This window comes from Aethalodelphis obliquidens, unplaced genomic scaffold (genome assembly GCF_003676395.1).
Source record: "Aethalodelphis obliquidens isolate GAN/ISIS:26980383/991018 unplaced genomic scaffold, ASM367639v1 scaffold18, whole genome shotgun sequence".
Classification (NCBI taxonomy): domain Eukaryota; kingdom Metazoa; phylum Chordata; class Mammalia; order Artiodactyla; family Delphinidae; genus Aethalodelphis; species Aethalodelphis obliquidens.
This window is the reverse complement of record NW_020837962.1, coordinates 10,395,242-10,418,499: the sequence shown is the minus strand read 5'-3', so window position 1 is coordinate 10,418,499 and position 23,258 is coordinate 10,395,242. Positions and strand designations below refer to the sequence as shown.

The following is a 23,258-nucleotide window of genomic DNA, read 5'->3' as shown; positions in this document are numbered from 1 at the left end:
AATTTTATCAAACATTTTAAGAAAAAATACTGAACTCAGAAAAGAAAGGAAGAGGGAACAAACCAGTGTAGTCTTGATACCAAAACCATATCAGGACACTGCAAGAAAATTATAGACACATATCCCTCATGAATATAGACGCATAAATCCTAAACTATATTCTAATAAATCAGATCTGGGACTTGCCTGGTGGCCCAGTGGTTAAGACTCCTAGCTCCCAATACAGGGGGCCCGGGTTTGATCCCTAGTCAGGGAACTAGATCCCATGCGCCACAACTAAGACCCAGCGCAGCCAAATAAAAACAGGAGGGAGGGAGGAAGGGAGGAAGGAAGGAAAATCCTAACTCAGTTTAAAAAATAAATAAATAAAATAAATCAGATCCAGTAGTACGTAAAAAGGTTAATACATCACGATTGAGGGAGGTTATCCCAGGACTGTTAAGGTTGGTTCAACATTCAGAAAGATGTACTTTACCACATTAACAGAATAAAGAAAATCCACCTGATCCTCTCAATAGATACAGAAAAAGTATTTGATGAAATTCAGCAATCATCTATGATAAAAAGACGCAGCAGACTACGTAGAGTAGGGGCCTTCTTCATCCTGACAAAGGATACCTCTAAAAGCCTACAACTAACACCATGCTTAATAAATGACTGAATGGCTTCCTCCACAGATCCAGAATAAGACAGGGGATGTATGCTCTCAACACTTTTATTAAACACTGAAGGTCTCAGGCAGAGCAGTAAAGCCAGAAATATAAAAAGCATACCGATTAGAAAGGAAGAAGTAAAACTATTTTACAAGGACAACCATGACCTAGAAAATTCTAAGGCATCTACCAAATAAGTAGAACAAGTGAGTTTAGCAAAGTTACAGGATATAACGTTAATAAAGAAAAACCAATTATATTTCTCCATATTAGCAACAAACAAGTCAAACAATGACACAAAATCTAGAAATTAAACAGAAATGAAAATGAGAAATTAAGCAACCCGATTTTTTTTTTTTTTTTTTTTGCGGTTACGCGGGGCTCTCACTGTCGTGGCCTCTCCCGTTGCGGAGCACAGGCCCCGGACGCACAGGCTCAGCCACCATGGCTCACGGGCCCAGCCGCTCCACAGCATGTGGGATCTTCCCGGACCAGGGCACGAACCTGTGTCCCCTGCATCGGCAGGCGGACTCTCAACCACTGCATCACCAGGGAAGCCCCCATCCCTCATCCTTTTATTTATTTGTTAGTTTTTTAACCAATTGTTTAAAAACATAAAAACCATTCTTAGGTTGTGGGCCAGATCTGGCCCATAGGCTATAGTTTGCTGACTCCCAGAGTAGAGTCCAGAAACAGACCCCTCCTTATCCAGTCAATTCCATTCCTAGTTATTTATCTAAGAGAAATGAAAATTTATATGTCCACACAAAGACTTATACAAAAATGTTCACAGAAGCTTTATTCTTAACAGCTCCAAACCGGAAACTACCACAACATCCATGAATAGGAGACTAGATAAGCAAATCATGGTATATTAATACAACAGAATACTAATTAGCAATAAAAATAACTACTAAATTCAGGCAACAACATGGATGAATCTCAAAAACACACCATGAGCAAAAGAAGCCTCACCAAAAACAAACCAAAAAACCCACATTACAGAATTCCATTTATATGAAGTTTGAGAACAGGTAAAACTCATCCATGGTGAAAGAAATCAGTAGTGACAGCAGACATGGGTGGAGAGAACAGGTAAAGTGAGGAATACAAAGGAACTTTCTGGGGTAATGAATATGCCCTGTATCTTAAGAAGGGTACGGGTTACATGGGCATGAGTTTTGACAAATCAAACTGTAACACTTAAGATCTGTGCATTTCACTCTACGTAAATTATACCTTTAAAAATATTAATAATGGGGGGCTTCCCTGGTGGTGCAGTGGTTAAGACTCCGCCTGCCGATGCAGGGGACACGGGTTTGTGCCCCGGTCCGGGAAGATCCCACATGCCACAGAGTGGCTGGGCCCGTGAGCCATGGCCACTGAGCCTGCGCGTCCGGAGCCCGTGCTCCACAACGGGAGAGGCCACAACAGTGAGAGGCCCACGTACCGCAAAAAAAAATAAAAATTTAAAAATTTTAAAAAAAATTAATAATGAAAGTAAAACAATAAAATATTTAAAAAATTAATACATGTAGGTCTTTAACCCCAGATCCTAACTGTTGACCTTTAGTTAGAAAGTAACAAAGCTGACTGGTTTTTCTTACAAGTATACTCTTCAAAGTAGTCACCCTGGAGACCTATCAAATCAAAGTACTCAATGCTGCTATTATGCAAAACATTCATTCAGTTTGTGCTACAGAAAATAATGAGTTACAAAGTTAACTGGAAAAAGAAAGAAATATAACTCCAACTTTGACTTTAAAAAGAGATACATAATTATAGATAAAAGATTGCTAGGGAAAACATCAAAAAGTTAACACCAATTATGAACTGGGTGATAAGATTATGGTTTCTTCTCTAAACTTTCAATTTTTGTACAATCAACTACTTTTATTACTAGAAAATAATTCTCTGAAAACAGTAGAAAAGCAGTCTCATCACTTCAAATGTGATTATCTCAAATCCTTTATGTAAGAAAGCATCTAGCCAGCTAACTAACCAATCTTCTCTCAAAGTTTTACAGTAAACCCAGACACTGTGGTTAAGAACTATATATACACCATCTCATTTAATCAGCACAATTCTATGAGGTAGATATTATTACTATCCCCTCTTAATCCATACAATTCTCAAAGGCAGATACTATTATTATCCTCATTTAAAAGACAAACAACTAAGACCCAGAGTGATTATATTATTTTCCCACAGCTAATAATTTAGTGGAGCCTGAACTTGAACTGAGGCAGCTTACTCCAGATCCCAACCTCTGCTCTTAAGCACTTGGCTGTACTGCATCTGGGGAAAGCAGTTTGAGCTGCTGAAGCTGCTGCTGCTGCTACTAACGATGATGATGATGACAACAACAATGACAGGAGTAGCAGCAGGTCAGTACGATCTGTGGGTAAAGCCATTAAATATACATATACAACCTCATTTAATTAAAAAATTAAAAAATAAATTCATGGATAATTATCATGGGAAGTTCAGTAAATCCTGAATCACATATTCTCCATTAAAATCATGATACAATTATTGAGCCAGTACAAGACTGCTTAATATTTCTACCAAAAACCTGTGCCTACAGGAGCTATATAATTATCACACAGCACACTGTATTAATTCAAAGCTTTCAACCATTTAATTCTATAAACTGACCATTTACCTCCATTGTGATCTTTTTCAAAAAGGCCAAATTAGGATTTACTTAATAAAAAACTTCCTTGTTTCCTTTGCATTATTTCAAGGATCAGATGAGATGACATTACATGAGAAAGAGAAAAGGATCAGACAAATATACAGTATTATTTCTCTTGCTATTAAATGTTAGAAATGTCCAATTATCATTCCAAAATAGAGAAGGTGAGTCACTTATTCTGAACAGCCAATTTGGCCCTACTCCTCTCTTACTGACCATATGCCGCTAATCTATCCCTTCGGCACGCCAATTCTCGGAGTGTGGTCGCTGATCAGCACAACCACCGTCACCTGGGAGCTGGCAAGAAAAGCAGATTCTTAGGCCCCACCCCAAACCTACTGAATCAGGAACTCTGGGGAGGCCCAGCACTCTGGGTTAACAAGCCTGCAGTGCCTGTGCTGGACACCAAGTCTGAGAACGACCACTTTATCTTATCTGACCAAAATATTGGTTGACTGGATCCAGGGGGGTCTGGATCTAAAAATCAAAACCTTCACCCCAGAACTTCCCTGGTGGTGCAGTGGTTAAGAATCCGCCTGCCAATGCAGGAGACATGGGTTCGAGCCCTGGGCTGGGAAGATGCCACATGCCGTGGAGCAACTAAGCCCATGTGCCACAACTACTGAGCCCTCGTGCCACAACTACTGAAGCCCGCGTACCTAGAGCCCGTGCTCCGCAACAAGAGAAGCCACCGCAATATGAAGCCCACACACCACAACAAAGAGTAGTCCCTGCTCGCTGCAACTAGAAAAAGCCCACGCACAGCAACGAAGACCCAACACAGCCATAAATAAAAAAAAAAAAAAAAAAAATTTATTTAAAAAAAAAAAAAAAAAAAAAACCACCCTTCACTCCTCAGGGAGAGCTCTACGGAAAGCTAGCTCCCCATTTTCTGACCACTTTCTAAAAAAAGAACAGGGCTTCCCTGGTGGCGCAGTGGTTGAGAGTCCGCCTGCCGATGCATGGGACACGGGTTCATGCCCCGGTCTGGGAAGATCCCACATGCCACGGAGCAGCTGGGCCTGTGAGCCATGGCCGCTGAGCCTGCGCGTCCGGAGCCTGTGCTCCGCAACGGGAGAGGCCACAACAGTGAGAGGCCCGCGTACCGCAAAAAAAAAAAAGTAAGAACAAAAAAATAAAAAAAGAACAATATTCCAAAAACCTTATAAAAAAATAAGCCCTAATCTAACCCCCTGTGAAGAAGGCTTACCACACAAACTATTTTGGTCCCTTATTTCCAATACATTACTTATAAGAAAGGACTGAAAGGATTTCTAAGGCTGTAAAAGCATTTATCAACCTCAAAACTATAAAGAGTCTGGACCCCTTGCCCAGATACATCAAAATACCTTCCTCTTTCAACCAGTGTCTGGCTTCCCTCTGCCACCTTCTCTGTGCAGAGCAATAACTCTCAATACCTCTAGCCAGGAGAAGAACTTGAGTGTATGGCTTCCAATTCCCACTTAAATTTATCTTTATTTTTTTTAAGAGATTTATTTATTTATTTATTTAATTTCTTTTTGGCTGCACTGGGTCTTAGTTGTGGCACGTGGGATCTTCACTGAGGCATGCGGGATCTTTCACTGTGGTGTGCGGCTCCTCTCTAGTCGTGGTATGCAGGTTTTCTCTTCTCTAGTTGTGGCACGCGGGCTCCAGTTGAGGCGCACGAGTTCAGTGGTTGTGGCACGTGGGCTTAGTTACCCCGCGGCATGTGGGATCTTAGTTCTCTGACCAGGGGCTGAACTCGAGTCCCCTGCATTGTAAGGCGGATTCTTTACCACTGGACCACCAGGGAAGTCCCCTTAAATTTATCTTTAAATATCTTTTTTGCTTTCCTCCTAAAAGACAAGTGTTTGGGTTATTTTCTGTAGAAAACAAGAGCATGCTACTGAAAAGATAACATATGAGGTTTCCTACTGCTGAAACGGAGGCACACAGAATGAAGGGAATAGAGGGAAGCTGAGTAACTTTCCACGATCACACAGCACAGCCAGGATCGGATCCCATAAAGTCTGGCTAAGGGTCTCTTAAATCACTAACCCGTGCAGCCTGTTCTTGGATCAGTTTTACAATCTATATTTTAATAAAAATTCTTTTTATCCAGGCTTTACAATTAATTAAGAGTTATATAAAAATTCTTACAATTTTGGACTTTCCTGATGTTTTTGATTATTTCTACTTTCTCATTCCTAATTTTGTGTCTCTTAAAGAAAACATTTAAAATAGGAAACATAAGCCATTTCAACAACATGGCAATAATGTTAACATGGCATGATATATTTTTTTTAATGAAATAATTTCTCCTCTCCATTCTGTGTGCCTCCATTTCTAATCTGTAACATGGGAATAGTACCCACTTTATATTTTTTAATGAGAGTAGAAGTTAAACATTTTGAGTTTTTCTTCAGAATAAAAATATATTTAGACTTTTCTAAAAGAAAAATATATTGACTTAAGAGACCAATAGTCTAATGGAGTATTGTCAAAGATCTTAAGTCACCCTCGAGGAAAAAAGCTTCAAGCCCATACAGTTGTACAGATGGTTTCTCAATTCTTCAAGGAACAGATCATTCAAATTCGAAACTGTTCCAGAGAACAGATGTGACCAGCTTCCAAACTCTTTCCGACCAAATTAACACAACCCTGATATCAAATCCTGACAAAACACAAAAAAGAACTACAGAACTACAGATCAATCTCACTGTTGATTAGTGAGAACCAAAAATTCTAAATGAATGCTAGCCAATAAAATTCAGCAAAACGTTAACTTTCAATTTCACAATTACAGAGATGGTTCAGTTGGATAGTAGGAAACCTACTGAGATAATTTGTCACATAAATAAAACAAAGGAGAAAAAAAAATCACAGGGTAACCACTACAGATGTCAAAAGGGAATTGACAAAATCCAGCATCCAATAAATGAGTAATAGATTACACCCCAATTTTAAAAGACTGAAAACCAAAGCTCACATTATACTTAATAATAAAACACTACATACATCTCTATTTAAGTCAGATACAAGACAGGGATTCCCAAGAGCATAAACACTGGTAGAAATATTGCCAATAAGACAAAAGTATCAGTAATGCAAAAGATGACTGCCTACTAGGAAAACCCAAGAGAATCAACTGAAGAAGTATTAGAATAAACAAGAGAACTCCATTAAGTGGCCAGATTACCAAACTGACATGTATATATCAACATCTTTCCTATATTAAAACAATAGTCAATTAGGTAATGAAATAGAATAACTCATCTCTAATAGCAATGATAAACCCATTAATACATCCAGAAACAAACTTAATAAAAAGGGTGTATTACCTATATAAAGAAAACTATAGTATGCCTCTGAGCAACATAAGACTCCATGAAAAGACAAACCTTGTATGTACAGGATAAGACAACTTGGAAAGCCACAAAACTGTTAGAATGTCAAAATCCCCCTTAAATGGTTTATAAAATGCAATATAATCCCAATCAAATCCCAAGACTTTTGTTTGATTTTTAGGAATCTGAAAAACAGTCCTAAAGTTTATCTGAAACAGAGGTTCTCAACCCCGGCTGCCATGAAAATCATCTGAGGAACTATAAACTATATCAATGCTCATGCCATGCCCCAGAGATTCTAACTTAATTGGTCTGCAGTAGGGATGAGGCACCACATTAAAAAAAAAAAAAACCAGGTAATTTTGATGCACAGACAGGGTTGAGAACCATACATCTAGAAGAGTATCTTATAAGGACAGCAAAGAAAATACTGGATTCTTGAAAAGGAGTGAAAGGCAACTGGCTCCATCATATGTTAAAATTCATTACACAGGGCTTCCCTGGTGGCGCAGTGGTTGAGAGTCTGCCTACCGATGCAGGGGACACGGGTTTGTGCCCCGGTCTGGGAAGATCCCACATGCCGCGGAGCGGCTGGGCCCGTGAGCCATGGCCGCTAAGCCTGCGTGTCCGGAGCTTGTGCTCCGCAAGGGGAGAGGCCACAACAGTGAGAGGCCCGCGTACCACACACACACACACACACACACAAAAACCTCAGAACTATCATATTGTAAACTTATGTGGCCATTCTCCTGGTAAAACAGACTTTAGCAAATAAAAAAGGGGGAGAAACTTTCACTCATTAAAAGACTTTAGCTGTTTTTTTTAATTATAATATTTTCAGTCAAAAAATTGAACCATTTCATATTTTTAAATTATTATGCTTGATTTTGCTTCTCCCATCCTGCTTTATGCTTTGTTTCTATTTTTTTTGTCTTTAGACTTTAGCTTTTAATATACAAAGAATATAAAGAATACAAACCAACAAGAATAAATGGGAAACCATGCAACAGAAAAGTTGACAGAGAATACAAGCAACAGCAAAATACAAATGCCCATGAATTTATGAAAAGACATTCTGCCTAAGAGACAATCTGCCTAAGAGAATGGCAAATCAGTAAAAGAATAGTATCAGTGTTGGTGAGAATTTGGGGCACAGGGACTTATTCACTTTGGTGAGGGTGTAATTTGCATAATGTTTTTGGAGAGGATCTGGCAATATCTATGCTTATTAAAAATGTCAATATCCTTTAATCCAGAAACTTCACCCCCAAGAATTCATCCAGCTGTTACACTCAGCTGTACAAAGATATATATACAAGTCAAAAATTGTGATAGCAAAAAAAAAAAAAAAAAAAATTGTGATAGCAGCAAAACACTGGAAACAATCTAAATGTACAGATACTGGGGCACTAGTCCTATAAATTAAGATATAGCCAAATCAGGGACTTCCCTGGTGGTGCAGTGGTTAAGAATCCACCTGCCAATGCAAGGACACAGGTTTGAGCCCTGGTCCGGGAAGATCCCACATGCCACGGAGCAACTAAGCAAGCTGTGCACAACTACTGAGCCTGAGCTCTAGAGCCTGCGAGCCACAACTACTCAGCCCGCGCGCCTAGAGCCCGTGCTCTGCAACAAGAGAAGCCACCGCAATGAGAAGCCCGTGCACTGCAATGAAGAGCAGCCCCTGCTCGCCGCAACTAGAGGAAGCCCATGCGCGGCAACGAAGACCCAATGCAGCCAAAAATAAATAAATAAATACATTTATTAGAAAGAAAAAAAAAAGATATAGCCAAATCAGGGACTACTACCGTACCATAGCTAGTAAGAAGGACTGAGAGCTCTATCTAACATGGAACAACTTCCAGCTTATGTTGTTCAGGGGTGGAAAGGAGGTGTATGTCTACATTTATACATGGTGGGGGTTGGGGGGGAGACAGAGAGAGAGACAGATGTTATACCATACTACTCTTCATGTTTAGAAGAGATAGCTACACACACACACGCATGCGCACACACACACACACCCTTTCTATACCTCTATATATACAGACCACCTCTGGCAGGATAGATAAGAAACAGTAGTTGCCTTTGGTGAGAGAATTTGGGAGAACGAAGGGTCAAAAATTAAGGGAGACTACCTTTTCAGTTCTTATCCTTAGTGCTATTTTTTAAAAATTTGGCTGTTAGCTGTTAAACCATGTGCATGATTTCTTCTAAAAACAAAACGTTTAACAAAGCCTTTGACCCAGTAACGTCACTTTTCAGAATTTATCCCATGATGCATGTGGATATGCCTACACAAGGATATATTCACTGCAGCACTGTTTGTACTAATGAAAAGTCAGAAACAATCCAAATGTTCATCATCAGAGGAGTACATAAATTATGGTGCATCACAAAATGCAATACCTTGCTATCAGTAGAAAAAAAGGAAAAATCTGCACACACAGCATGGAAAGGCATCCAGGGTATATAGTTATGTAAAACAGCAAGGTGCTTATGTACTGGGTTGGCCAAAAGGTTTGTTCAGTTTTTTCCTTTTTTTCCCTGTAAGATGGCTCTAGTAGTGCTTAATTGTCTTTAACTTCATTTGAAACAATTTTGTTAGATTGTATTGTAAAAGCTGTCATGTCAGCGTGCATTTAAAAAAAAAAAACATTAAAATTGGTGAATTTTTGTGTAGCCATTTTAATACTGAGGATGAAAGGAAAAAAGCAAAATTTTTGGCATATTATGCTTTATTATTTCAAGAAAGGTAAAAGCGCAACTGAAACGCAAAAAAAGATTTGTGCATTGTATGGAGAAGGTGCTGTGACTTGATAGAATGTGTCAAACGTGGTTTGCAAAGTTTCATGCTGGAGATTTCTAACTGGATGATGCTCCAGAGTTGGGTAGACCAGCTGAAGTTGATAGCGATCAAATCGAGACTGAGAACAATCAACGTTATATACCACACGGGAGATAGCTGACACACTCAAAATATCCAAATCAAGTGCTGCAAATCATTTGCACCAGCTTGGTTACGTTAATCGCTTTGATGTTTGGGTTCCGCATAAGTTAAGCAAAAAAAACCTTCTTGATCATATTTCTGCATGTGATTCTCTACTGAGACATAACAAAAACGTTTCGTTTTTAGAACAAATTGTGGCGGGCAATGAAAAGTGGATACTGTACAATGATATAGAACGGAAGAGATCATGGGGCAAGCGAAATGAACCACCACCAACCACACCAAAGACTGGTCTTCGTCCAAAGAAGGTGATGTTGGGTATATCTCCCTTGGGATTGGGAGTCCTCTATTATGAGCTCCTCTGGAAAACAAAACGATTAATTCCAACAAGTGCTGCTCCCAATTAGACCAACTGAAAGCAGCACTCGACAAAAAGTGTCCAGAATTAGTCAACAGAAAACGCATAATCTTCCATCGAGATACCACAAGACCACATGTTTCTTTGATGACCAGGCAAAAACTATTACAGCTTGCTGGGAAGTTCTGATTCATCTGCTGTATTCACCAGACATTGCACCTTTGGATTTCCATTTATTTCGGTCTTTACAAAGTTCTCTTAACGGAAAAAATTTCAATTCCCTGGAAGACTGTAAAAGGCACCTGGAACAGTTCTTTGCTCAAAAAAAAGTTTTTGAAGATGGAATTATGAAGTTCCCTGAAAAATGGCAGAAATGGCAGAAATGGCACAAAACGGTGAATACGTTGTTCAATAAAGTTCTTGGTGAAAATGAAAAACGTGCCTTTTATTTTTACTTTAACACTGAAGGAACTTTTTGGCCAACCCAATAGTTTGGTTCCATTTCATACTAAAAAAGAATCTGTGTTAATACATCTGCATAGACAGAAGTGGTTATCTGTAAGGAGAGAGGGGCTGCTCTTTTTTTACTATTTAAATTATTTTATAGGAAATCTGCATTTCCTTTGTAACAATAATTTTTAAAACAAAATTACCTTTGTAAAAATGTTTCTTTTCCCGAGTGCATTTTAAAATCTTATTCCGCTTAAAATGAACTTGTCTCTTACACCTACTATCTGTCCACCACTGTTAGTTCTTTTGTCCCAACCAAAGGCCATGACAATCTTTCAAAAATGCCAGTTCCCACTCCTCCTTCGCCATCAGCCTCTTTAGGGTACCTACAGGGGACAGAGATGGCTGCCCGCAAAGCACTAACGTGGCTCACTTTCCACATAGTGAACACTAGCTAAGTGTCATTTGAAAGAAAGATCACTCTGTACAAAGGAATGAAAAAGTTGGCAGAGGAACATGGAGTGAAGGAGACATTATCAGCAAAGCCCAGACTATAGGAAACCCCCAGAACAAAAAAATAAACGAGCAAAACAACTAGATTCTCCTACAGATACGTTGTAAGACTCCTAGAGATTAATAAATTCTTAAGAGCCATATCAACTGAATAAAATATAGGTTATTCAGAGCTGGGGGGAAAAAGTCTGTAATAACAAATCATGACATACGCAACCATTGGAAATTTGAACATTCAGTGGACATTGATGACATGAGGAAATCATTTATTTACATGTGAGAGTGGCACTGTGCTCAGGTATGCCAAGTCTAACTTCTAGGAATATACATATACATTCTATCAATGGCTCTCCAAGTGTGGTGGAGGGACTCAGTTCCTTCCAGGGGTCAAAACTATTTTCATATAATACTAAGACATTATTTGCCTTTTTTGCTCTCATTCCCTTACAAGAACACAGAGGAGTTTTCCAGAGGCTCTGTGACATGTGATATCACTATACTTAACGGCTAATGGAATGTGTGCTTGTGTTTTAAAATTCTGTTTTAGTATCTAATGTGGCTAATATGGACAGATATATCCACGTTTTATCCACTTGGGCCCCTCAATAATTTTTTTTTTTCCCTCAATAATTTTTAAGATTACTTAAGAGTCCTATGTCTACTTTTGCACGTGACTTAAATTCTCCAAAATAGTTTTTCGTAACTGGGCAGCGTGGACAAGAGTGATGAGTCAATTAGGAAGGAACAAACATCAATCTATCCATGAACCCTAAGCCCACAGAAATCTTTTCTCAACCCAACTCCGAAAGGCACATTCACACACAGACCCCTCTTCAAATGCCAGGGACAACTAAAAATTAAGTTCATATTCCCCCTTAATAACATTTCAAAAGAGATAAATGCAATTTTAACGTTTGGAATTACTTCACCTTTACTTAAGTGAAAAAAAATTCCTCCTTACCTAAGCCAGTCACAGGGTTCACAGCTGTCACCTAATGCTCGCATCAACCTTGTGGGGAAACTGTGCTCTACTGTGATCTCTCCCTTTCCCTTATTTGGGACTAATCAAATCCAAAGAACAGCCCAAACTGTTTTACTGTTCTGGAATCTGCTGTACCAAATACTGCCTGAAACAGGTGCACTGGTGGCTGTAGCTGAGAAGACTTTTCTCAGTGCATCTCGGTGTTTGGCGCTCCAGTGGGATCAGCCCGCCCTCTTTCCCTTGTCAGCTCTCGCTTTCCCAGTGGTCTCCTATCTACCCTGGCATCTGCCTTCCCTTTCTCCACATTCAGTTCCTACGCTACACACCAGTTGCAAGGCCTTTCCCTGGAGCAGAGCTCTCAACCCCGCACAGGCGTCACACCATCTGGAGTCGGTAGCTTTGCACTTCTAACAAGCTCCCAGGTGATGCTGATGCTGCTGGTTTGGGGACCCCACTTTGAAAACCTGAGTTTCCTCTGGGACCCGAGGCCCCATGCTGCCCCCTGGCTCTGCCATGTTATCTCTTCCCTGTTAACCACGGCAGGTAGCTGACCAGCTTGGAACCTAGCTTCTTTGTTGGTAAAACGGAGACTGTGACAAAAGACACTTCACCAGTTGGTTGTAAAAAGGGAAGGGCATGAAGAGTAACGACTTGTTCGGCTGCGTGAAGTGAAGGTAAAGAGCCTTTACCGGATTCACTGCTGCAACAAAAAGCTGATTCCCAGCAGAAGCTGCCTCTTTCAACCATGTGGTTCTATTTCCACACATTCTCCTCAGAGGCTGAAAACTGGTTATCAGTCCAAACTCATTCCCTAAGTTTCAACTGTCTGACATGCAAGCTAGCCTATCGCTGGCTTCTTCAACAATTCCCACTTTAAAGGCATGGGGCAGAGATCTGTATCCTGGAAAGAAGGGCACTAAATACCAAATCTGTCTCTTCCATGTGGGAGGGGCAGGAGGAAAGCCTAAAGGAGGACAGGAATGTGACCCTGGTTAATAGGAAGAATTCAAAGCACTGAAGCTCACTTACCTTGCTCATGCCTCCGGCTTGCGCTGTGTTCAGTCCTGCATGACCGGCCATTTGCGGTGAAACTTGAGTTAACGTCTCAGCCAGCACGCTGCTCGCGGCCCCCTGCATGGCCGGAGTAGCGTATGGCATTCCAGCTCCCCTTCCTCTGCCAGCAGCCCCAAGAGATCCATTCATGACTTGCGCCTGCCCTTGCTGGGCCGGGTTCATTAAACTATGGCCAGAGTTACTATTGAGGAGGCCTGGGTGGGTCTGGTTAAAATTAGCATTCATGCAGATACCAGGTCCTGTCTGTGACGTGGCAGGGCTGCTGGTCACCAGCCCCACTTGCTTTTGTGCTTGAGGATTCAGTGCTTGGGAAGCAGGGGGAGTGGGCCCAGAGGTGCTGGCTGCCTGTTTGGGAAGGCTGGGGGCTGAAGAATCTCCCTGGTTCAGAGGGCTCTTGCCCATGGCACCCAGACTGGCCATGTTTGCACTGTTCGGCTGCCCCTGGGCCTGGCCTCCAAGGCCTTGTTGCACGGGGCTGCTGGAGCTCACATTTCCTATTCCTGGGTTGATACTAGAGCTGCTGCCTCCTCGCAGAAGCTCTGACAGTTGTTTATGTTTGGAAGCAGCATCTGGAACAAGGTTCCCACTGTTTAAAAGGCCTAATTCTCCTCCATTGGGGATCAGCTCATCGGGAAGATCATTTTCCAAGTCAAACAATGATCCAAAATCTAGAAATTAAACAGAAACGGAAATGAGAAACTAAGCAACCATAAGAGCTCTCCAACTGTCATATGTTACTATGATCTTAACCTAAAGGGGCGTTTAACATGGAACACTAGCACGTCTTAACAGTAACATCAAAATGATCTGAAAGTTCATTTGGGAAAATAAAACAGGAAGAATATTTTTCAAATTCTGAAGAAGGGAAAGTTAAACAGAGATAAGAGGAAGGCTATCTAAAATGATAGATTTTATCATATATTCTAAAACAATAATAGTGCAGTATATGGTAAATGCAGATATACAAATTAAAGGAAAACAATGGAAATTTAATTAGTTCACTGAATTATGATGTTAAAATGCTTTATAAGAACGTATGTGTGTAAAATAGTAATTGGGCATCAGGTAAGACGAATAGTAATTTGAGGAAATTAAAGTCTAGCCTTAAGTGATTACATATTTAAAAGGTAAATTATCAAAAAACCCCAACCTTAACAGAAAATGAGATTTCTCAGAGTGCTGAAGCTACAGGAAATGAAAATAAAGACATATATAGAAACTAAAAATAATTGAAAGTAAAAGAAAATAGGAGCTTAAAAAATACTTGAATTATACAGAAAGGGTTAAGGGTCAATTTTACAGAAAGATTCTAAACACACTGAATCCCAAGAATAAATGCACAACGGATATAGCAGGTAAATATCACAAAGGAAGATAAGAAACAGTAAACAAAATAGACTATCCTTCCTAGTAATCAAGCATGAAAATGAAAGCAACTCCTTTTTTCCAGTCCCTCTCAAAGTAACACTTCTCTAATGTGGCCTATATATGTCATCTCTAGTTCCTCACTGACCAGGCACTGTCCAACCCACAACAACCTGGCTATACATGCAAGTATAAACGACAAGATATGTACAAGTACATTCATCATAGAATTACCTGTAACATTAAAACAAATGCAAACAATACCCAGAGGTAGTTTAACTTAGTGGTTATTACAACTCTAGACCCATACTGCCACCATTTGAATGCCAGCTCTGCTTCTTGCTCCCCACTTACTAGCTGTGTGACCTTGGTTAAGTTAGAGTTTCTGTGCCTCAGTTTCCCTATCTAGAAACTGGGAGTGATAATGGCTACTACACCTCATAGGGCTGTTGTGAGGACTAAATGAATTAATAAATGTAAAGCACTTAAACAGTGCCTGTGGATGCTAAGTGTTCAGAAAGTATTAGCTATTATTATTACTGTTATCCAATAACAGAGGTTTGATAAATTGCTGTATAATACTATAAACCACTATACATCTATTAAAATAATTATGAAGACTGTACAAATACAGGAAAATGTATGTTATGTAAAAACATGCAAATGGAAATTGTACACAAAATAGCACACAGAGTAAGATTAGAACTAAAGTACGTGCGTGTAGGCAGTAGCTGGAAAGTAATATGCCAAAAATAGAGTCGTAATGGTAAAATGGTGGGGTGATGTGCCCATGTGGCTTTTAAAAAAAATTTTAAAAGCCACTCCCCCTCCCACCACCCACTTTTAGAAAACTGAAAATCTTTTTCTCCATGGCGCAAACCCTTCTGACTGCTTCCCCCAACAACCTCCTCGGCTGGCTGGCCGGGATGTTCCTTTTAGGAAGGGCAACACCTTCTCAGGCAAGGAGCAAGAACCGCCACAATCACCTTCCCCTTCCAGGTGACACAATCCCAGCTAAGGGAACTGAAGGCAAGTCAGCCAAGACAGTTCTGGAAAAGGTTTTCCTTCCTACTGGTAAGGGATGCTCAGAAAAAGATCTCTCTTTTCCTCACTGGATTTCATCATGCGACTGTGGCAACCCTCTTCAACCAGGAGAGGAGACACTGTTCAAACACTAAGGATGGGGCTTCCCTGGTGGCGCAGTGGTTGAGAGTCCGCCTGCCGATGCAGGGGACACGGGTTAGTGCCCCGGTCTGGGAAGATCCCACATGCCGCGGAGCGGCTGGGCCCATGAGCCATGGCCACTGAGCCTGCGCGTCCGGAGCCTGTGCTCCGCAACGGGAGAGGCCACAACAGTGAGAGGCCCGCGTACCGCAAACAAAAACAAAAACAAACACTAAGGAGGGCTGCAGAAAAAATACAAGCACCTGGGTTCATGAAGCCATCTCTAGGCTAAATTATCCAACTCTGGAAGCCTCTTCATCTTCAGACTTCTCGTAATGAGAGAAAATACATTTCCTATCATTTAAGCCATTCTAGTTGGAGTTTAAAGGTAACTTGCAGCTGAAGGCATCTTATCTCCATCACTTCTGTGAAGTTCAAACTCCTTCACACAGCACATCAGTAGGTGGCCCCTGCCCACTTTCCAGCCCTTCTTTCCCAGGCACCTCCTACCTTCCAGCCACAATACCGTGAGCCAGCACATGTATTAGCAACCTTTCTTCTGGGTGCACTCTCTCTCAGTCTAGAAAACCCCACGTCCAGCCCTCCCTCAGATTAAACAGTGACTATGAAGACTTTCTGTAGGCTGCCCCTGCAGAACTGACCAGTTCCTTTTCAGCCTCCTGAGTTCTCTGTACCTACATGCCTCATAAACCACCTCGAACACATACTCATTTCTTCCTGCCTGACTGTAAGGGACTAGATACTCCTTGCAAGTGGATATACACATACTCTGTTTTGTAGAACCTGTGAGAGTAGCTGCAGACACCATGAGCCCTTCCTCCCAAGTACTTTATTTTGTGCCTCCTAAGAACACCCTTTACACAGCACAGTACATTTATAAAATTCAGGATATTTAACCTTGATACAACACTTAATATACTGATTGCCCTTACTCAGATCTGGCCAGTTGTTTTCCAAAACGCCCTTTATCACACTTATTTTTCCTGATCCAAAATCTGATTCTGGATCCCAGCGCACTTAGCTGTCATGTCTTGGTCTTCTCCTTTACTCTAGAAAGGTTCCTCACACTTTGTCTTTCGTAACTCTGAGATTTCTGAGGAGGGTAGGTCAGTTGTTTTGTAGAATGCCCCTCAATTTGGGGTTGCTTCCTCACGATTACAGGACACTCAACTATGAAGAGACAACAGGACTCGACTCCTGGATACAGCAGACACCTCTGAGAGAACCACTGACCAGGGCGTGCTGCTAGCAACAACCCAGCTCCTGTGTTTCCAGGTGGCTTTGTGGGTTCCATTCCACAGCTTTTATGCTATTGTACTGTCCTGAACCTGGAGATTCCCTAAGGTCTCCAGACACAAAGACCACATGAAATAAGGTAAGAACAAATGAAAACAACACTCCAACATAACTAACATTTCTGTTTGTTGCCTTCTAGGTTCTGTCCACATGTACACACATTTTTACTCAGTAATCTCATAAAAAAAAAGAAATCAGTGACCTCCCTGGTGGCGCAGCGGTTAAGAATCCACCTGCCAATGCAGAGGACGCGCGTTTGAGCCCTGGTCTGGTAAGATCCCACATGCCATGGAGCAACTGAGCCTGTGCGTCACAACTACTGAGCCTGCACTCTAGAGCCCACGTGCCACAACTACTGAAGCCCGTGTGCCTAGAGTCTGTGCTCTGCAACAAGAAAAGCCACCACAACGAGAAGCCCGCACACCACAATGAAGAGTAGTCTCCGCTCACTACAACTAGAGAAAAGCCCATGCGCAGCAACAAAGACCCAACACAGCCAAAAATTAATTAAAAAAAAAAGAAATCAATGTATGTGTGTGTTTAATGTAATGCTTCTTAATCTATGAACGTGAAAATGAAACTCATTTAAACTAGAAAATGGAAGCCGTTATGATAGAGATCACGTTTCCTCCCTATCTGCTGGGGAGGAAATTAGGTGTCAAGCACTATAAACCAGAAGAAGGGACTGGGCTACTAATATTGTACATGTAAAGCTTGGAACCACCTGCTGACGCTCCCCTGACTGACTCTCTTCCAAGACTGCCAAAGCACTTTTCCTAGGAGAGGGCAGACAGGCCAGGACAAGAGCAGGTAAATGCAGAAGAACATGGTCTCTAGTCCAGTGTAGGAATTGGAAATGGAAATGGAAATGCAAAAACAACACTTGCAAGTGGAACACAGGAGTTCAAATCCTGTCTGAATCAATTAGCCCTGTGTCTTTGGGCAAACTGCTTAATCTCCGTGCCTTAATTCCCTCAACTGTAAAACAGGGACAATGGTACCCCAGGGCTACACGACGAAAGCAGGAAAGGAGTGCTCTGTGCCACAGATACTGGTTATTTTATTCTATCCTGCACAAAAACTTTCTTACCTTTAAAAATGCACCCAGCGTGCTGCCATTCTCAAATTGACTGATTTTCTTTAATGGTTTAGTCTTGTTCTAGTCCAAATGCACATGCACCTTTTACGGCTGTAGCAGGCATTATGTCTGCTTGTGTTCACTTTTGGTTTTGGTTTTTATTGGTCTGCCACAATTTGTCCACCTTAACTACTTTTTCTCATCCTGCTTCAGTCCAAGCACATCTCACAGCTGTTTGGGCTCAGAAAGGGTTGACAAATTCTGCTATGTCCTCACCTGTGCAGTCCAAACACGTATGAACCTGTCTACAACCACATATATGACGTATAGCTTTTTTAACAGACAAAGCGGTTGTGTAGGGCTTGAGGAAGGCACATCCATACCATCACCATCACCATCATACCCACACCATCACCCTTTTCTCACCATTACTTTCTCCTGTTCTCTAGTTCAAAACAAAACATTGATAAAAGAGAGCGAAGCAGGAAAGCCAGGCTGTTGCAACATAACACAGCTGTGCTTTCTACACACCAAAGTGTCCCAACACACAGGTTGGGTAATACCAATCTGAATCATCGGAAGTTCCTAAAATTCAAGATAGAGTGCCACCACTTCCAATCCCAGATAAATTCCTTTCTTTCCACCAAGTCACTGGGGGACGGACCAAGGAGAGAGCAAAGCTGAGGCTGAACGAGATTCGAGGACACCCCACTTTCCAGGGGTTCACCTTTAGCAGAAGACGAGCTCTGTCACACAGCGAACAGCAGACAGCCTGTCACACTGCCACCGCTGGGAGCAGGAACTCTCTCTTTTCGGGGGCTTGCTGGTTGCATCCAGGAACTTGAGATAGAACATACACATTTGGGGGAGTCACCCTCCAGTCACCAGCTCCCTGAGGAACCACAAATGACTCTTCTTGGTTTGAAGGCACTTGGGGCGGGGGCGGGGCTGAACCTCTTCCCTCCCCTGGTCTCTGCCAGGTCTCACAGAGACCTGCCCGAGAGCCCCTTTCAATTAAGCTGACCTGAGAAAAGAAGTTACGAGCTCCCCAGTCTCTATCACATTGAGGTGAGGATGGGGTGCCCACAGCAGCAGCTTACGAAGGAGAAAGTCAACCAAACTTGGCCCGCCTCAGGAACGGAAGGTCTTCATCACGTGCGACCACGAGGGACCTTTCCCTCCTAGACCACACGCAGAGACCTTGGTCCAGGGGATGGTCACACCACACACTGACAGACATGCTGCAAGACCCATTCTTATGCATCACGATCAGAAGTCAGCATTTCACCTTAAACAAGGAATGAACTACTATCAAGCAGGCTGAAAAAAGCTTTTCATTTTACAAAATCAAATACCAGGCAAGTGACTGACTCAATCTGTCCAGCCAATAACATCCGAAAACAGTTTTGTTTGAAAGACTTGTTTCAAATGCAACAGCTAAACAAACCATCTAGAAAACACATCTTCCCTCAGGTTTTCTAAATTCTCCTCTTTCTGTCATAATACCTTATTTTCTCTTTTGAATTGCATTTGGAGCCCCAAATTCTCTGTATTGGCAGAACTGATTTTTCTCCCAAAATGTGTACAAACCAGTTTATCACACCTGGTATTGGCCGGAAGTATGAACTTTCCACACTCTACAGACATAATGAATGAGTCTTAAAATCATATGATCAACTTCTTGTTACAACTCACAAGGCTGTAAGTACCTTGAAAGCAGGGATCCTGTCTACCCAGCACCTGCCATACAATGCTTAGCATATAGAAGGCCCTCAACAAACATCTGCATGCTGAATGAGAGAATGAATTACAGAGAAGAGTGCCAGTTACAGATGATACACAATATCAATTTTAACAAGTTACTTGTCTAGCCAAAGATATCAGGTAGTAATCTTAGCATCTATTACTAGTTTCCTAAAATAGAAACAAAGAACAAAATTCAACAATGAACTTTCTTGAAATGTTACATTGTTCTACTCATCCTTCTCCTTACACCTCTTTCCTGCTGCCTCTATCTTCCAGAAAACCAGCCAAGTCTATTTCACTCTCTGGCTACACCTCAGCATCAATGACCCTCTATCCTATGGTTGATGCAAGGATTAAATGGCATGATGGAGAACGAGAGATGGTAGTGTTAGAAATAAACTACCTAAGAGTTTTGATGCTGTTTTGTGTTCATGTTTCTCTACTTCTGAGCATGAAACTCCCCTCCCACAGATATCTTCTCTTCCCCACTCACCCCTATTTCTACCTGCAGTCCTTATTCCCTGTGAAAAAGGTCTGCTTTCTTTAAAGTTTTTTCAGAATTTCTCTACATTTTCTTTGGCATTACTTGTACTATAACCATGACTACCTAAATGCTTCTCTTAAATCTTTCAAAAGCTAAGCACTTTTACTTATCAACCCTGGAAAATTTTACAAGAAGAATTTTTAATTCCTGAGTCAAAACTGTATACAAAAAAACTTGACCCAAAAAGGGTAATGCATCCTGAAAAAGTTCACATCTAAAGATGAGGAATCCATAGAATGGTAGACATTTTCACAGGGTTATAAGTCTTAGATGACCTGGAGACCATTCTAGGTCTCTTCAGTGCATTTATTAATATATTACTAATTAGACACTGACAACACAGGAAGAACAGTCTGGGGTAGTGAGAAAATTACCCTGCCAGAGCTTAATTCAGGTCCATCTCTGTCACTCACTCCTCCCTCCTAATGTGTGCTTCCTCAGATCTAAACTGGAAATGAAAATAGTACCTGCCTCTAGGATCACTGATGAAGGAATTAAATCACACAATGTGTATACAGCACTTAGCCTGTCATGCAGTAAGGGCTCAATAAGTATTAGTCATTATTATCACTATCACTGTCCCATCTTCCGAAGTTGCTATGAGGACTGAACGATACACACACATCAAGGACTGGCACCCTACGCCTGGTACAGGGTTCGTGCCAACAATCATCTTTTCTGTAAGGTAAAGCCCTAATAATCTGATGATTCTACTAGAATTAAAGCTTACTTTGCTTTGAAAATTCTCGGAGACTATGCAAATAAATAATGGAACAACTCTCCAACAATGAAGAATTAAATTTTTTTTAAAGGAAAAGAAAAGGCACCGTTTTATTGGCATTTATGCCATTACAAATAAACTTTATCTAGGCATTTAATCAAGTTCCTAAAACACATCTTTTATTTTTTTTACAACAATTATTAGGAAACAATTAAAAGCAAATTCTTTCTAAAACCTTCTGTGATTAAGGCTTCTTTTATGTAGATACATAAATTAATACAGAATGGGGTTTTACTTTATTCTGAACAATGATTTTACACTGAACAAAAAAATATGTCCTTCCTCAAGATCACTATCTGCTTCTTAAGAGTCAAAGTGGGGTTGGCTGGGCAACCCACCTCCTCCCAGGCCTTCCTCAGTGGGAGCAAGTGCCGGCTCTCAGGCCTTCGTTCTGTGCATGGCGGACTAGGCTCACTTGAAACTTGAATAAAAGGATTGTAAGACAGTCCTGAGTGGAAGTTCTCTGTCACACTGGATCCTAAATCAGGAGAGTCCTGGAATTGCAGCCAGCCTCCTATCCTCATCTGACTCACTTAGAGGTTCCCAGGAGATGCCATTCTCAGACAGCTAGGACAATTTAAAGTTTCCTAAGTGTGGTTTGTACGCTGCCTCCCTCAGCCCTGAAGGGAGGAGAAAAGCCTTCCTGGGACAAAAGTGGGAAAGAAGGTACTGTCACAGCAGCAACCACCACTAAACCAACCATAAACCACCCAGCAGCCCCGAAACGCAACCAGGTGGTTTGGAGTAGAAAGGGGCTCACTGTTCTCCACCATCATGGCTGAGAAGGGCACTAGGACCAAGGGGAGGCGCTGCCTAGCCACCCTGCAACCCAATTAAAAGTCCTAGAGGAGGAGGAATGTGGGGGCTGAGCTAGGATTCAACCTCTGCACCCTAACCCCAGGTGCTGGGCCACCTCAGACTACCTGGCCACAATGTAAGTACAGGAAAGCAGACAGCCAGAGACCAGGTCCCCTGGCCCAAATGCTGGGAGCTGTAGCTGGCAGGCAGCAACACCAAGTCAGGAAGAAGGGGAAAGACCTTCTTCTGGACACAGAGGTGTCAGTGTACAACATATGGAAGTGTGTGGGCTATCAGAAAGCCCACAACAGAAAATGAATGCATGAAGTCCAGAAAGTACACCAACATCCAGACAATGGAATATTATTCAGCACTAGAAAAAAGATCAGCTTGGTGCTCTGTGACTACCTAGAGGCGCGGGATAGCGAGGAGGTGAGGGAGGTGCAAGTGGGAGGGGATAAGGTGATATATGTATACATATAGCTGATTCACTTTGTTATACAGCAGAAACTAACACAACATTGTAAAGCAATTATACTCCAATAAAGATGTTTCCAAAAAAAAAAGATTGTTAAAAATCAGAGCTTGTGACAAAGGAAGTGATGATTGGACACCACACTAACACACAATCATATTTTCCCATCTTTGGACGACACCTCTAAGTTAATTTACACTTTGTTCAAATCATTCTTGATAGAGGTCTAAAGGTTTTGCAATAGGAATTAACCAAAACTCCAGTTCTCACCATTTAACAGATTCCTCTAACCACAAATAGTAAAGATGTTTTGCTTTGGATCTGATTTACTTTTAAACTAGTTTTTCTTTTAATTTTTAAATTTATTATTTATTTATAAATTTATTTACTTAATTTATTTTTGGCTGCATTGGGTCTTCATTGCTGCACTCAGGCCTTCCCTAGTTGTGGCAAGCGGGGGACACTCTTCATTGTGGAGTGTGGGCCCCTCACTGCGCTGGCCTCTCTTGTTGCGGAGCACGGGCTCCAGGCACGCGGGCCTCAGCAGTTGTGGTGCGCAGGCTCACTAGTTGTGGCACGTGGACTCAGCAGTTGTGGCACACAGGCCCAGTTGCTCCACGGCATGTGGGATCCTCCCGGACCAGGGCTCGAATCCACGTCCCCTGCATTGGCAGGCAGACTCTCAACCGCTGTGCCGTCAGGGAAGCCCAGTTTTTTGTTTTAAAAATAATATATTTATGTTTTTTAAAAAAGCATTTGGAAGACTATAAAGTGAAAGTGGAGAGCCCCCAGCCCCCCACTCCCAAGGAAAACAATTTTCAGGGATTTCCTTCTGAAAATACCCTATGGACACATTAGTATATATCTTTTTTTTTTTTTTTTTTTTTTTTTTTTTTTTTTTTTGGGGCCAAGACCTTTTTTGGCTTTTCCCTTTTTTGGGGCCACGCTCCCGATGTCTGGGCGCGCGGGCCGGGGCCCCTTGG

At 41.6% G+C, this 23,258-nt stretch overlaps 1 protein-coding gene across 7 annotated transcripts in view; it reads right to left on the bottom strand.

Moving 5' to 3' along the window:
• Nucleotides 1-23,258, bottom strand: part of CREBBP (CREB binding lysine acetyltransferase) — a 150,189-nt gene that overhangs the window by 93,558 nt on the left and 33,373 nt on the right. For all 7 annotated transcript variants that reach the window (XM_027117557.1, XM_027117555.1, XM_027117556.1 and 4 more), the window contains exon 2: nt 12,963-13,675. In XM_027117557.1, coding sequence (XP_026973358.1) covers nt 12,963-13,675 — 713 coding nt within the window. The remainder of the gene's footprint in view (nt 1-12,962; nt 13,676-23,258) is intronic.